The sequence below is a fragment of the Salmo salar genome, chromosome ssa02, assembly GCF_905237065.1.
Source record: "Salmo salar chromosome ssa02, Ssal_v3.1, whole genome shotgun sequence".
In the NCBI taxonomy this organism is placed as follows: Eukaryota; Metazoa; Chordata; class Actinopteri; order Salmoniformes; family Salmonidae; genus Salmo; species Salmo salar.
This window is the reverse complement of record NC_059443.1, coordinates 94,257,149-94,274,831: the sequence shown is the minus strand read 5'-3', so window position 1 is coordinate 94,274,831 and position 17,683 is coordinate 94,257,149. Positions and strand designations below refer to the sequence as shown.

General features: G+C 41.6%; 1 protein-coding gene across 1 annotated transcript in view; it reads right to left on the bottom strand.

Annotated features, from left to right (window-relative positions):
- LOC106593892 (caskin-1) overlaps positions 1 to 17,683 on the bottom strand; it is a 116,956-nt gene that overhangs the window by 15,485 nt on the left and 83,788 nt on the right. The window contains exons 7-14 of the mRNA XM_045713565.1: positions 17,525 to 17,633; positions 10,933 to 11,041; positions 10,384 to 10,478; positions 10,169 to 10,286; positions 4,146 to 4,244; positions 2,953 to 3,182; positions 2,244 to 2,307; positions 212 to 288 (exon numbers count right to left, since the gene is read on the bottom strand). Coding sequence (XP_045569521.1) covers positions 212 to 288; positions 2,244 to 2,307; positions 2,953 to 3,182; positions 4,146 to 4,244; positions 10,169 to 10,286; positions 10,384 to 10,478; positions 10,933 to 11,041; positions 17,525 to 17,633 — 901 coding nt within the window. The remainder of the gene's footprint in view (positions 1 to 211; positions 289 to 2,243; positions 2,308 to 2,952; positions 3,183 to 4,145; positions 4,245 to 10,168; positions 10,287 to 10,383; positions 10,479 to 10,932; positions 11,042 to 17,524; positions 17,634 to 17,683) is intronic.

Here is a 17,683-nt window from a genome sequence, read left to right as displayed (position 1 = left end):
AGGAAGCTTCAGGAAGCAAAAACAATAAACTGAAACAGCAACACACACACACACACAAACAGGCACACACACACACACACACACACAAACAAGCATTCACACACACACACAAACAGGCACACACACACACGCTCATGCCCGGACACACACACACACACACACACACACACACACACACACACACACACACACACACACACACAGACCTCACCTTCACGTCTGCCTCTGCCTTACGATCAAAGGAGCGTTGCTCTTGAGGGGGACAACAAGATGGACTCTTAGCTGCAGCTAAAAGAAACACAGAGAGACAGTCAGTCAGACAGTCAGTCAGTCAGTCAGTTAGACAGACAGTCAGACAGACAGTCAGTCAGTCAGTCAGTTAGACAGACAGTCAGACAGACAGTCAGTCAGTTAGTCAGTCAGTTAGACAGACAGTCAGACAGACAGTCAGACAGTCAGTCAGACAGTCAGTCAGACAGTCAGACAGACAGTCAGTCAGTCAGTCAGTTAGACAGACAGTCAGTCAGTCAGACAGTCAGTCAGACAGTCAGTCAGACAGTCAGACAGTCAGACAGTCAGTCAGACAGTCAGACAGTCAGACAGTCAGACAGTCAGTCAGTTAGTCAGTCAGTTAGACAGACAGTCAGACAGTCAGTCAGTTAGTCAGTCAGACAGTCAGACAGACAGTCAGTCAGTCAGTCAGTCAGTTAGACAGACAGTCAGTCAGTCAGTCATTCATTCAGACAGTCAGTCAGACAGTGAGTCAGTCAGTCAGTCAGTTAGACAGACAGTCAGTCAGTTAGTCAGACAGTCAGTTAGTCAGTCAGACAGTCAGACAGTCAGTCAGACAGTCAGTCAGTCAGTCAGTCAGACAGTCAGACAGTCAGACAGTCAGTTAGTCAGTCAGACAGTCAGTCAGATGGACTCTTAGCTGCAGCTAAAAGAAACACAGACAGACAGTCAGTCAGTTAGTCAGTCAGACAGTCAGTCAGTCAGTCAGACAGTCAGTCAGACAGTCAGTTAGTCAGTCAGACAGTCAGTTAGTCAGTCAGACAGTCAGTCAGTCAGTCAGACAGTCAGACAGTCAGTCAGTTAGTCAGTCAGACAGTCAGTCAGATGGACTCTTAGCTGCAGCTAAAAGAAACACAGACAGACAGTCAGTCAGTTAGTCAGTCAGACAGTCAGTCAGTTAGTCAGTCAGACAGTCAGTCAGTCAGTCAGTCAGACAGTCAGACAGTCAGTCAGTTAGTCAGTCAGACAGTCAGTCAGATGGAGTCTTAGCTGCAGCTAAAAGAAACACAGACAGACAGTCAGTCAGTTAGTCAGTCAGACAGTCAGTCAGTTAGTCAGTCAGACAGTCAGTCAGTCAGTCAGACAGTCAGACAGTCAGTCAGATGGACTCTTAGCTGCAGCTAAAAGAAACACAGACAGTCAGACAGTTATTATTATTTTCATTATTATTGTCATCATTCCTACTACTATTGTTATTAATATTTTAATTATTATAACTACTGTTAATATTGTCATTATTATTATCATCATTATTATATTGTTATTATTACTGTTATTATTACTATTGTTATTAATGTTGTTATTATTACAATTATTATTGTTATTACTACTACTGTTTTTGTTACTATTACAACTATTATTATTACTAGTATTATTATAGTTGTTATTAATATTACAGTAATATTATTCTGGTTACCTGCTGCCTGCTCCACAGACCTGGACTGGTCCTGTTATTAATATTACAGTAATATTACAGTAATATTATTCTGGTTACCTGCTGCCTGCTCCACAGACCTGGACGTGTCCTGTTATTAATATTACAGTAATATTACAGTAATATTATTCTGGTTAGTTGATGACTGCTCCACAGAACAGGACTGGTCCTGTAATTAATATTACAGTAATATTATTCTGGTTACCTGCTGCCTGCTCCACAGACCTGGACTGGTCCTGTTATTAATATTACAGTAATATTATAGTAATATTATTCTGGTTACCTGCTGCCTGCTCCACAGACCTGGACTGGTCCTGTTATTAATATTACAGTAATATTACAGTAATATTATTCTGGTTACCTGCTGCCTGCTCCACAGACCTGGACTGGTCCTGTTATTAATATTACAGTAATATTACAGTAATATTATTCTGGTTACCTGCTGCCTGCTCCACAGACCTGGACTGGTCCTGTTATTAATATTACAGTAATATTACAGTAATATTATTCTGGTTACCTGCTGACTGCTCCAAGAGATGTTCCTTTGCCTTTATTGACTGGGACATCACAGTGGCGAGGAGCTAAATGTAAACACACAAGGCTTTAGTCAATCTGTCAGAATAGAAGAACTCTCCCTCCCTTCTCTCCCTCCCTCCCTCCCTCCCTCCCTCCCTCCCTCCCTCCCTCCCTCTCTCTCTCTCTCTTCTATCTAGTAGTAGTGTATTATTGATGCTCATCTCCCCAGGTAATACAGATACAGTTACACCTCCTGGTCTGACACACACACACACACACACACACACACACACACACACACACACACACACACACACACACACACACACACACACACACACACACACACACCTGATAAACACAAACAACACACACCTAAAACACACACACACACACCTAAAACACACACACACACCTAAAACACACACACACACACACCTAAAACACACACACACACACACCTAAAACACACACACACACCTAAAACACACACACACACACACACACACCTAAAACACACACACACACACACACACACACACACACACACACACACACACACACACACACACACACACACACACACACACACACACACACACACCTAAAACACACACACACCTAAAACACACACACACACACACACACACACACACACACACCAGAGATTTCCTCTGTGAATCAGAGGAAGACTACCACCCTTCCCCCACCTTGACTCCCTCAGCCTGCCCTTCCCCCACCTTGACTCCCTCAGCCTGCGCGTGCAGCCCTGGAGCGTTGAGGCCGTGCGTGTTCAGGCTGCCAGGTGGCGTGTTGGTAGCGTGTGCTGTGGCGGGCGGAGGAGCCGTGTTCGAGGCGTGTTGAGTATTTACAGAACTCTGGACGCTGCCGAGGGGACGAACGCTACCCAGACTACCCACACTGCTGCTACGGTCACCACCTACACACACACACACACACACACACACACAGAGACACCAGACACACACACACACACACACACACAGAGACACACACACACAGACACACACACACAGAGAGAGAGACACACACACACAGGTTTAGATAGAATGGTTCTATTCTAGGAATAGATAGAATGTGGTGTTCCTCAGGGTTCTATTCTAGGAATAGATAGAATGTGGTGTTCCTCAAGGTTATATTCTAGGAATAGATAGAATGTGGTGTTCCTCTGGGTTCTATTCTAGGAATAGATAGAATGTGGTGTTCCTCTGGGTTCTATTCTAGGAATAGATAGATAGAATGTGGTGTTCCTCAGGGTCCTATTCTAGGAATAGATAGAATGTGGTGTTCCTCAGGGTTCTATTCTAGGAATAGATAGAATGTGGTGTTCCTCAGGGTTCTATTCTAGGAATAGATAGAATGTGGTGTTCCTCAGGGTTCTACTCTAGGACCTCTCTTATTTCTGATTGTAATGATGATATGAATGAAACGCAGTTCCTTCAGAACGTAAATAAAAATAAAAAACATGTTTTTAATCCATTCTGAATTCAGGCTGTAACAACGAATATGTGGAATAAATCAAGGGGTATGAATACTTTCTGAAGGCACTGTACTCCATAATACATGTTCAAATATTGACTAATATATATTAATAAACTATATTAATTAACAATATCAATTAACTATACTAATTAACTATACGAATTGACTATACTAATTACCTATATTAATTAACTATACTAATTAACTATTCTAATGAACTATACTAATGAACTATACTAATTAACTATACTAATTAACTATATTAATCAACTATACTAATTAACTATACTAATTAACTATACTAATTAAATATATTATTAACTATATTAATTAATAATACATACAACAGTACACAAGCACACTCACACCAATACACCAACACAACAACACACCCTCGTACCTGCGAGGGGCTTCCGGAGAACCCAGACATCCTCGCTGGCGCCGCCCTGCTGGCCGAGTGTGGGAGACCCGTGGGGACTGGACTCAGAGCCCCGAGAACCTGATACACACACACACACACACACACACACACACACACACACACACACACACACACACACACACACACAAAAGACACACACACAAACACAAACACACAAACACAAACAAACAAAGACACTGCGATCAACCCCTTTATCTCCACTTTACCCTGCTGACACACTAACCCTTATTACCCATTTACCCTCACACTACCCCTTATTACCCTTTACCCTCACATTACCCCTTATTACCCCTTTACCCTCACACTACCCCTTATTACCCCTTTACCCGGCTGACACACTACCCCTTATTACCCCTTTACCCTGCTGATACACTACCCCTTATTACCCCTTTACCCTGCTGAAACACTACCCCTTATTACCCCTTTACCCTGCTGACACACTACCCCTTATTACCCCTTTACCCTGCTGACACACTACCCCTTATTACCCCTTATTACCCCTTTACCCTGCTGACACACTACCCCTTATTACCCCTTTACCCTGCTGACACACTACCCCTTATTACCCCTTATTACCCCTTTACCCTGCTGACACACTACCCCTTATTACCCCTTTACCCTGCTGACACACTACCCCTTATTACCCCTTTACCCTGCTGACACACTACCCCTTATTACCCCTTTACCCTGTTAACACACTACCCCTTATTACCCCTTTACCCTGCTGACACACTACCCCTTATTACCCCTTTACCCTGTTAACACACTACCCCTTATTACCCCTTTACCCTGCTGACACACTACCCCTTATTACCCCTTTACCCTGCTGATACACTACCCCTTATTACCCCTTTACCCTGCTGACACACTACCCCTTATTACCCCTTTACCCTGCTGACACACTACCCATTATTACCCCTTTACCCTGCTGACACACTACCCCTTATTACCCCTTTAACCTGCTGACACACTACCCCTTATTACCAATTTACCCTGCTGACACCCTACCCCTTATTACCACTTTACCCTGCTGACACACTACCCCTTATTACCCCTGTTTAGCCCTTTACCCTGTTAACACACTACCCCTTATTACCCCTTTACCCTGCTGACACACTACCCCTTATTACCCCTTTACCCTGCTGACACACTACCCCTTATTACCCCTTTACCCTGTTAACACACTACCCCTTATTACCCCTTTACCCTGCTGACACACTACCCCTTATTACCCCTTTACCCTGCTGACACACTACCCCTTATTACCCCTTTACCCTGTTAACACACTACCCCTTATTACCCCTTTACCCTGCTGACACCCTACCCCTTGTTACCACTTTACCCTGCTGACACACTACCCCTTATTACCCCTGTTTAGCCCTTTACCCTGTTAACACACTACCCCTTATTACCCCTTTACCCTGCTGACACACTACCCCTTTTTACCCCTTTACCCTGCTGACACACTACCCCTTATTCCCACTTTACCCTGCTGACACACTACCCCTTATTACCAATTTACCCTGCTAACACACTACCCCTTATTACCCCTTATTACCCCTTTACCCTGCTGACACCCTACCCCTTATTACCCCTTTACCCTGCTGACACACTACCCCTTATTACCCATTTACCCTGCTGATACACTACCCCTTATTACCCCTTTACCCTGCTGACACACTACCCCTTATTACCCCTTTACTCTGCTGACACATTACCCCTTATTACCCCTTTACCCTGCTGACACACTACCCATTATTACCAATTTACCCTGCTGACACATCACCCCTTATTACCCCTTTACCCTGCTGATACACTACCCCTTATTACCCCTTTACCCTGCTGACACACTACCCCTTATTACCCCTTTACCCTGCTGACACACTACCCCTTATTACCCCTTTACCCTGCTGACACACTACCCCTTATTACCCCTTTACCCTGTTAACACACTACCCCTTATTACCCCTTTACCCTGCTGACACACTACCCCTTATTACCCCTTTACCCTGCTGACACACTACCCCTTATTACCCCTTTACCCTGTTAACACACTACCCCTTATTACCCCTTTACCCTGCTGACACACTACCCCTTATTACCCCTTTACCCTGCTGACACACTACCCCTTATTCCCACTTTACCCTGCTGACACACTACCCCTTATTACCAATTTACCCTGCTAACACACTACCCCTTATTACCCCTTATTACCCCTTTACCCTGCTGACACCCTACCCCTTATTACCCCTTTACCCTGCTGACACACTACCCCTTATTACCCATTTACCCTGCTGATACACTACCCCTTATTACCCCTTTACCCTGCTGACACACTACCCCTTATTACCCCTTTACCCTGCTGACACATTACCCCTTATTACCCCTTTACCCTGCTGACACACTACCCATTATTACCAATTTACCCTGCTGACACATCACCCCTTATTACCCCTTAACCCTGCTGATACACTACCCCTTATTATCCCTTTACCCTACACACCACCTACACCCACCATGCAACCCCACCTTACCCCACCTACACACCACCTACAACCCCACCTTACCCCACCTACACACCACCATACAACCCCATCTACACACCACCATACAACCCCATCTACACACCACCATACAACCCCACCTACACACCACCATACAACCCCACCTACACACCACCATACAACCCCACCTACACACCACCTACAATCCCACCTTACCCCACCTACACACCATACAACCCCACCTACACACCACCATACAATCCCACCTTACCCCACCTACACCCCACCATACAACCCCACCTTACCCCACCTACACCCAACCATACAACCCCACCTACACACCACCATACTACTCCACCTACACACCACCATACAATCCCACCTTACCCCATCTACTCACCACCACACAACCCCACCTACACCCCACCACACAACCCCACCTACACACCACCATACAAACCCACCTTACCCCACCTACACACCATACAACACCACCTACACACCACCATACAACCCCACCTACACACCACCATTCAACCCCACCTTACCCCATCTACACACCACCCCACACAAAGTCCTAAATATCAGTACACTTCGTGATACATAGAAATAGGACAAGATAGATTGGCAGACAGAGACGGAGATTGGAGACACGTGAGCGAGCAGCACAAGCCGATGCGTACTCAATCTATAATACCTAGACCGAAACTATAACACACTAACAATACACCACAATTACACCACTATTACACCTAGAACTAGTGTCAATACCAAAACAACAATAACAATAACAACAACAGAATGGTCAACACTAACAACGCTGATACAAACCACTGTTCTGGTTATTAACAATACTACTGATAATAAATACCACGACTATTGATAAATACTACTGCTAATAAATACCACGACTATTGATAAATACTACTGATAATAAATACCACGACTATTGATAAATACTACTGATAATAAATACTACGACTATTGATAAATACTACTGATAATAAATACCACGACTATTGATAAATACTACTGCTAATAAATACCACGACTATTGATAAATACTACTGATAATAAATACCACGACTATTGATAAATACTACTGCTAATAAATACCACGACTATTGATAAATACTACTGATAATAAATACCACGACTATTGATAAATACTACTGCTAATAAATACCACGACTATTGATAAATACTACTGATAATAAATACTACGACTATTGATAAATACTACTGATAATAAATACTACGACTGTTGATAAATACTACTGATAATAAATACTACGACTATTGATAAATACAACTGATAATAAATACTACGACTGTTGATAAATACTACTGATAATAAATACTATGACTATTGATAAATACTACTGATAATAAATACTACGACTGTTGATAAATACTACTGCTAATAAATACTACGACTGTTGATAAATACTACTGCTAATAAATACTACGACTATTGATAAATACTACTGCTAATAAATACCACGACTATTGATAAATACTACTGCTAATAAATACTACGACTATTGATAAATACTACTGATGATAAATACTACGACTATTGATAAATACTACTGATAATAAATACTACGACTATTGATAAATACAACTGATAATAAATACTACGACTATTGATAAATACTACTGATAATAAATACTACGACTATTGCTAAATACTACTGATAGTAAATACTACGACTGTTGATAAATACTACTGATAATAAATACTACGACTGTTGATAAATACTACTGCTAATAAATACTACGACTATTGATAAATACTACTGCTAATAAATACCACGACTATTGATAAATACTACTGCTAATAAATACTACGACTATTGATAAATACTACTGATGATAAATACTACGACTGTTGATAAATACTACTGCTAATAAATACTACGACTATTGATAAATACTACTGATAATAAATACCACGACTATTGATAAATACTACTGCTAATAAATACTACGACTATTGATAAATACTACTGATAATAAATACTACGACTATTGATAAATACTACTGATGATAAATACTACGACTATTGATAAATACTACTGATAATAAATACTACGACTATTGATAAATACTACTGATAATAAATACTACGACTATTGATAAATACTACTGATAATAAATACTACGACTATTGCTAAATACTACTGATAGTAAATACTACGACTGTTGATAAATACTACTGATAATAAATACTACGACTATTGATAAATACTACTGCTACCCACAGTGATGGGACACACTACTACAGTAATACTACAGTAATACTATAGTAATACTACAGTAATACTACAGTAATATGATGTACTGATCATAGTATTGATTACATTGAGAGAAAAAAATGGTTTGTATTGATTTATATGATTTATTACAAGCTAAGAGTTTTAGCCCGGATACCTGGCAGGCTTGGCTGCTCCAGACTTGTAGAGAGAGGAGGAGAGGAGAGAGGAGGAAGAGGAGGAGGACGAGGAGGAGTGGAGAGGCCCAGGGGGAGAGTGGAGAGGTGAGGAGGAGGAGGAGAGAGGACGAGTGGAGGATAGCCAAAGGAGGAGAAGAGAGGTGTGGTTTGCGTGAGAGGAAGATGAGGAGGAGGAAGAGGCAGCGGGATCATGTGGGAGCGGTGGTCGTTCACCGTGGTAACGAGGCAGGGGGAGGGACAGGGGACGTGCCTACGTAGAAGGAGGGTGTGGCTCTGCTGGGAGAGGGAGGGGCCTAAATACAAAACCAGGAAGAGGGAGGGGAAACAACAACAAACCCAAAACACAGACAACCAGTCAAATAAAACTCAATATAAATATAAATTTCAAAATATATAAAACAATAATAATAATAATAGGTTAACTCAAATATTTATATTAGATATAAATATAACACAATATTCAATATTCATAATTAAAAATATAAAACAATATCATTCAAAGTTAAAATATAATAGAAATGTTGATAAAAAAAAACAAAATGTAATATAAAAACATAACAAAACGAATGTAAAAATATGTAAATTAAATATCTCAAACGGGGGGTGAGATGGGGTGAAGGACGGTCTACGAGGTCATGACAGATACAGAGATGAAGGTAGGCAGCAGGGGATGGTCTACGAGGTCATGACAGATACAGAGATGAAAGTTGAGGCAGTAGGACGGTCTACGAGGTCATGACAGATACAGAGATGAAGGTAGAGGAAGCAGCAGGAGGAGGGTCTACGAGGTCATGACAGATACATAGATGAAGGTAGAGGCAGCAGTAGGAGGGAAGGAAGACAGAGAGATGGAGGGATGACAAGTCAGGAGACAGCTGAGTGACATAGAGGAGTCTAACCCTCACACACACACACACACACACACACACACACACACACACACACACACACACACACACACACACACACACACACACACACACCACACACACACGCGCGCGCGCTGTGTGCTGGTCACCTGGCCTCTTGCTGATCACCTCCACCATGCTGGAGGGGAAGTAGCCGACGCGGTCATTTCCTGTCCGGTTGTCATGGATGCAACCCTTCCACCGGCCGTCAGAATGCTGCTCCAGAACCTAACACACACACACACCATGTTGACACTGGTTAGGGTGTGTGTGTGTGTGTGTGTGTGTGTGTGTGTGTGTGTGTGTGTGTGTGTGTGTGTGATACCGTGATGACGTCTCCAGTCTTGATGTTGAGGCTGGTCAGGTCGTAGTTGTTGCAGTAATCTGCCAGTGCTCTGACCTGCATCGCCGCTGACGCATCTACACACACACACACACACACACACACACACACACACACACACACACACACAAACACAAACACACACATTATACACACACACACACACACACACACACACACACACACACACACACTGTTAATGTCTATATATATGGTTAGTTACAGTTCAGGGGTTAGGGGCTAGGGGTTAGAGGTTAGAGGTTAGGGGTTAGGGGTTAGGGTTTAGGGGTTAGAGGTTAGGGGTTAGGGGTTAGAGGTTAGGGGTTAGGGGTTAGAGGTTAGGGGTTAGAGGTTAGGGGTTAGGGGATAGAGGTTAGAGGTTAGGGGTTAGGGGTTAGGGGTTAGGGATTAGAGGTTAGGGGATAGAGGTTAGAGGTTAGAGGTTAGGGGTTAGGGGTTAGGGGTTAGAGGTTAGGGGTTAGAGGTTAGGGGTTAGGGGATAGAGGTTAGGGGTTAGAGGTTAGGGGTCACCTCTCAGCAGCTGTTTGATCTCTCGGCTGGCCTGCGTGGCGGTGAACTGGTTAACGATGTCGAGAGCCGTCTGACACAGAGTGTTCCTCACCCCCGCGCCGATACCGCTCTGAAGGGATCAATAACCAATAATCAATCAATCAAAAACATTGGCAATACATCCAAGGCTCAAAAATTAACATTTTGTTTTTCATTGGTAGTGATGATGCTCCCAACTTTAGGAGCACCACATAAAATATAGGAGCACCACATAAAATCTAGGAGCACCACATAAAATCTAGGAGCACCACATAAAATATAGGAGCACCACATAAAATATAGGAGCACCACATAAAATCTAGGAGCACCAAATAAAATATAGGAGCACCACATAAAATCTAGGAGGACCACATAAAATCTAGGAGCACCACATAAAATCTAGGAGCACCACATACAATCTAGGAGCACCACATACAATCTAGGAGCACCACATACAATCTAGGAGCACCACATAAAATCTAGGAGCACCACATACAATCTAGGAGCACCACATACAATCTAGGAGCACCACATACAATCTAGGAGCACCACATAAAATCTAGGAGCACCACATAAAATCTAGGAGCACCACATGAACTGGAGATTATAGACCCATAATGAACCTAGATGAAATCAGACCTATATCCATCCTACCCTGTCTTTCTAAAGTCTTCGAAAGCCAAGTTAATGACAAACAGATTACCGACCAATTTCCAATCCCACCGTACCTTCTCCGCTATGCAATCTGGTTTCAGAACAATCTGGTTTCAGAGCTGGTGCACCTCAGCCACGCTCAAGGTACTAAACGATATCATAACCGCTTAACGATAAGAGACATTACCGCGCAGACGTCTTCGTCGACCTGGCCAAGGCTTTCGACTCTGTCAATCACCGTATTCTTATCGGCAGACTCAACAGCCTTGGTTTCTCAAATGATTGCTTCGCCTGGTTCACCAACTACTTCTCAGACAGAGTTCAGTGTGTTAAATCGGAGGGCCTGTTGTCTGGACCTCTGGCAGTCTCTATGGGTGTGCCACAGGGTTCAATTCTCAGGCCGACTCTTTTCTCTGTATATATCAACGATGTCGCTCTTGCTGCGGGTGATTCCTTGATCCACCTCTACGCAGACGACACCATTCTGTATACATCTGGCCCTTCTTTGGACACTGTGTTTACTCACCTCCCAGACGAGCTTCAATGCCATACAACTCTCGTTCCGTGGCCGCCAACTGCTCGTAAACGCAGGTAAAACTAAATGCATGCTCTTCAATCGATCGCTGGCCGCACCTGCCCGCCCGACTAGCATCACTACTCTGGACGGTTCTGACTTAGAATATGTGGACAACTACAAATACCTGGGTGTCTCGTTAGACTGTAAACTCTCCTTCCAGACTCACATTAAGCATCTCCAATCCAAAATTAAATCTAGAATCGGCTTCCTATTTCGCAACAAAGCATCCTTCACTCATGCTGCCTAACATACCCTCGTAAAACTGACCATCCTACCGATCCTCGTCTTCGGCGATGTCGTCTATAAAATAGCCTCCAACACTCTACTCAGCAAATTGGATACAGTCTATCACAGTGCCATCCGTTTTGTCACCAAAGCCCCATATACTACCCACCACTGCGACCTGTACGCTCTCGTTGGTTGGCCCTCGCTTCATACACGTCGCCAAACCCACTGGCTACAGGTTATCTACAAGTCTCTGCTAGGTAAAGCCCCGCCTTATCTCAGCTCACTGGTCACCATAACAACACCCACCCTTAGAGGGTTAAAAGTCAGGGCTAGAGGTCAGGGCTAGAGGGCTAGAGGTCAGGGCTAGAGGTCAGGACTAGAGATCAGGGCTAGAGATCAGGGCTAGAGGTCAGGGCTAGAGGGCTAGAGATCAGGGCTAGAAGTCAGGGCTAGAGGTCAGGACTAGAGGTCAGGGCTAGAGGTCAGGGTCAGAGGTCAGGGCTAGGGGTCAGGGCTAGAGGGCTAAAGGTCAGGGCTAGAGGTCAGGGATAGAGGGCTAGAGGTCAGCGCTATGGGCTAGAGGTCTGGGTCAAAGGTCAGGGCTAGAGATCAGGGTCAAATATCAGGGCTAGAGGTCAGGGCTAGAGGGCTAGAGGTCAGGGCTAGAGGTCAAGGCTAGAGGTCAGGGCTAGAGGTTACAGTAGTTATAGTTGTACTAGTTATAGTTGTACTAGTTATAGTAGTTATAGTTGTGTAGTTATAGTAGTTATAGTTGTACTAGTTATAGTAGTTATAGTTGTACTAGTTATCCTGTTAGGGCTAGGGGGCAGTATTGACACGGCTGGATAAAAAACATACCCGATTTAATCTGGTTACCACTCCTACCCAGTAACTAGAATATGCATATACTTATTACATATGGATAGAAAACACCCTAAATTTTCTAAAACTGTTTGAATGGTGTCTGTGAGTATAACAGAACTCAAATGGCAGGTCAAAACCTGAGAGATTCCTTTACAGGAAGTGGCCTGTCTGACCATTTCTTGAACTTCTTTTCCATCTCTATCATTTACTAAGGATCTCTGCTCTAACGTGACACTTCCCACGTCGTCCATAGGCGCTCAGAGCCCGGGAAAAAACAGAATGTCGTCATTCCAGCCCCAGGCTGAAACACATTATCGCCTTTCTCAAGTGGCCGATCAAGGGACACTGGGCTTAGGCGCGTGACCCGACCGCCCCGCCTTTGGGATTTTTTCCTCTGTTTGCCGAAAAGGAGATTCCCTGTCGGAATATTATCGCTTTTCTACGAGAAAAATGTCGTAAAAATTGATTTTAAACAGCGGTTGACATGCTTCGAAGTACGGTAATGGAATATTTAGAATTTTATTGTCACGAATTGCGCCATGCGCGCGACACTTCTTTACTATTTCGGATAGTGTCTGGAACGCACGAACAAAACGCCGCTATTCGGATATAACGATGGATTATTTTGGACCAAACCAACATTTGTTATTGAAGTAGCAGTCCTGGGTGTGCATTCTGACGAAGACAACAAAAGGTAATCAAACTTTTATAATAGTAAATATGATTATGGTGAGTGCTAAACTTGCCGGGTGTCTAAATAGCGAGCCCGTGATGCCTGGGCTATGTACTTAGCCTCTCTAGGCTAGGCGGGACGAATTCGTCCCACCTACGTAACAGCCACTGCTATCCTGTGGCGCGATTTTCAAAACCTTAAAAATCCTATTACTTCAATTTCTCAAACATATGACTATTTTACAACCATTTAAAGACAAGACTCTCGTTAATCTAACCACACTGTCCGATTTCAAAAAGGCTTTACAACGAAAGCAAAACATTAGATTATGTCAGCAGAGTACCAAGCCAGAAATAATCAGACACCCATTTTTCAAGCCAGCATATAATGTCACCAAAACCCAGAAGACAGCTAAATGCAGCACTCACCTTTGATGATCTTCATCAGATGACAACCCTAGGACATTATGTTATACAATACATGCATGTTTTGTTCAATCAAGTTCATATTTATATCAAAAAACCAGCTTTTTACATTAGCATGTGACGTTCAGAACTAGCATACCCCCGCAAACTTCCGGGGAATTCGCTAACATTTTACTAAATTACTCACGATAAACGTTCACAAAAAGCATAACAATTATTTTAAGAATTATAGATACAGACCTCCTCTATGCACTCGATATGTCCGATTTTAAAATAGCTTTTGGTGAAAGCACATTTTGCAATATTCTAAGTACATAGCCCAGGCATCACGGGCTCGCTATTTAGACACCCGGCAAGTTTAGCACTCACCATAATCATATTTACTATTATAAAAGTTTCATTACCTTTTGTTGTCTTCGTCAGAATACACACCCAGGACTGCTACTTCAATAACAAATGTTGGTTTGGTCCAAAATAATCCATCGTTATATCCGAATAGCGGCGTTTTGTTCGATGCGTTCCAGACACTATCCGAAATAGTAAAGAAGTGTCACGCGCATGGCGCAATTCGTGACAATAAAATTCTAAGTATTCCATTACCGTACTTCGAAGCATGTCAACCGCTGTTTAAAATCAATTTTTACGACATTTTTCTCGTAGAAAAGCGATAATATTCCGACAGGGAATCTCCTTTTCGGCAAACAGAGGAAAAAATCCCAAAGGCGGGGGCGGTCGGGGTCACGCGCATAAGCTAGTGTCTCTTGATCGGCCACTTGAGAAAGGCGATAATGTGTTTCAGCCTGGGGCTGGAATGACGACATTCTGTTTTTTCCCGGGCTCTGAGCGCCTATGGACGACGTGGGAAGTGTCACGTTAGAGCAGAGATCCTTAGTAAATGATAGAGATGGAAAAGAAGTTCAACAAATGGTCAGACAGGCCACTTCCTGTAAAGGAATCTCTCAGGTTTTGACCTGCCATTTGAGTTCTGTTATACTCACAGACACCATTCAAACAGTTTTAGAAAATTTAGGATGTTTTCTATCCATATGTAATAAGTATATGCATATTCTAGTTACTGGGTAGGAGTGGTAACCAGATTAAATCGGGTATGTTTTTTATCCAGCCGTGTCAATGCTGCCCCCTAGCCCTAACAGGTTAAAATATTGCAAAATGTGCTTTCACCAAAAAGCTATTTTAAAATCGGACATATCGAGTGCATAGAGGAGGTCTGTATCTATAATTCTTAAAATAATTGTTATGCTTTTTTGTGAACGTTTATCGTGAGTAATTTAGTAAAATGTTAGCGAATTCCCCGGAAGTTTGCGGGGGGTATGCTAGTTCTGAACGTCACATGCTAATGTAAAAAGCTGGTTTTTGATATAAATATGAACTTGATTGAACAAAACATGCATGTATTGTATAACATAATGTCCTAGGGTTGTCATCTGATGAAGATCATCAAAGGTGAGTGCTGCATTTAGCTGTCTTCTGGGTTTTGGTGACATTATATGCTGGCTTGAAAAATGGGTGTCTGATTATTTCTGGCTTGGTACTCTGCTGACATAATCTAATGTTTTGCTTTCGTTGTAAAGCCTTTTTGAAATCGGACTTTGTGGTTAGATTAACGAGAGTCTTGTCTTTAAATAGCTGTAAAATAGTCATATGTTTGAGAAATTGAAGTAATAGGATTTTTAACGTTTTGAAAATCGCGCCACAGGCTGCCAGTGGCTGTTACGTAGGTGGGACGCAAGCGTAGTTATAGTAGTTATAGTTGTACTAGTTATAGTTGTACTAGTTATAGTAGTTATAGCTGTACTAGTTATAGTAGTTATAGTTGTACTAGTTATAGTAGTTATAGTTGTACTAGTTATAGTAGTTATAGTTGTACTAGTTATAGTTTGTTATAGTTGTACTAGTTATAGTAGTTATAGTTGTACTAGTTATAGTTGTACTAGTTATAGTTGTACTAGTTATAGTAGTTATAGTTGTACAAGTCATAGTAGTTATAGTTGTACTAGTTATAGTTAGTTATAGTTGTACTAGTTATAGTTAGTTATAGTTGTACTAGTTATAGTAGTTATAGTTGTACTAGTTATAGTAGTTATAGTTGTACTAGTTATAGTAGTTATAGCTGTACTAGTTATAGTTGTATAGTTGTATATTTATAGTAGTTATAGTTGTGCTAGCTATAGTAGTTATAGTTGTACTAGTTATAGTAGTTATAGTTGTACTAGTTATAGTAGTTATAGTTGTATAGTTGTATATTTATAGTAGTTATAGTTGTGCTAGTTATAGTAGTTATAGTTGTACTAGTTATAGTTGTACTAGTTATAGTTAGTTATAGTTGTACTAGTTATAGTAGTTTTAGTTGTATAGTTATAGTAGTTATAGTTGTACTAGTTATAGTAGTTATAGTTGTACTAGTAATGGTTAGTTATAGTTGTACTAGTTATAGTAGTTATAGTTGTATAGTTATAGTAGTTATAGTTGTACTAGTTATAGTAGTTATAGTTATAGTTGTACTAGTTATAGTTAGTTATAGTTGTACTAGTTATAGTAGTTATAGTTGTACTAGTTATAGTAGTTATAGTTGTACTAGTTATAGTAGTTATAGTTGTACTAGTTATAGTTAGTTATAGTTGTACTAGTTATATTAGTACTAGTTATAGTAGTTATAGTTGTACTAGTTATAGTAGTTATAGTTGTACTAGTTATTGTAGTTATAGTTGTACTAGTTATTGTAGTTATAGTTGTATAGTTATAGTAGTTATAGTTGTACTAGTTATAGTTGTACTAGTTATAGTTATAGTAGTTATAGTTGTACTAGTTATAGTTAGTTATAGTTGTACTAGTTATAGTTAGTTATAGTTGTACTAGTTATAGTAGTTATAGTTGTACTAGTTATAGTAGTTATAGTTGTAGTAGTTATAGTTGTACTAGTTATAGTAGTTATAGTTGTACTAGTTATAGTAGTTATAGTTGTACTAGTTATAGTAGTTTTAGTTGTACTAGTTATTGTAGTTATAGTTGTATAGTTATAGTAGTTATAGTCGTACTAGTTAGAGTTGTACTAGTTATAGTTGTATAGTTATAGTAGTTATAGTTGTACTAGTTATAGTTGTACTAGTTATAGTTAGTTATAGTTGTACTCACATCCAACAGGAGTCTCACCACCTCAGTCTTTCCACAGAGAGCTGCCTGGTGCAGCGCCGTCCCCGACTCTGACTGGCTGTTAATGTCGATACCTGCTTGGATCAGCAGACTGACACACACACAGACACACACGCACGCACGCACACACACACACAGACA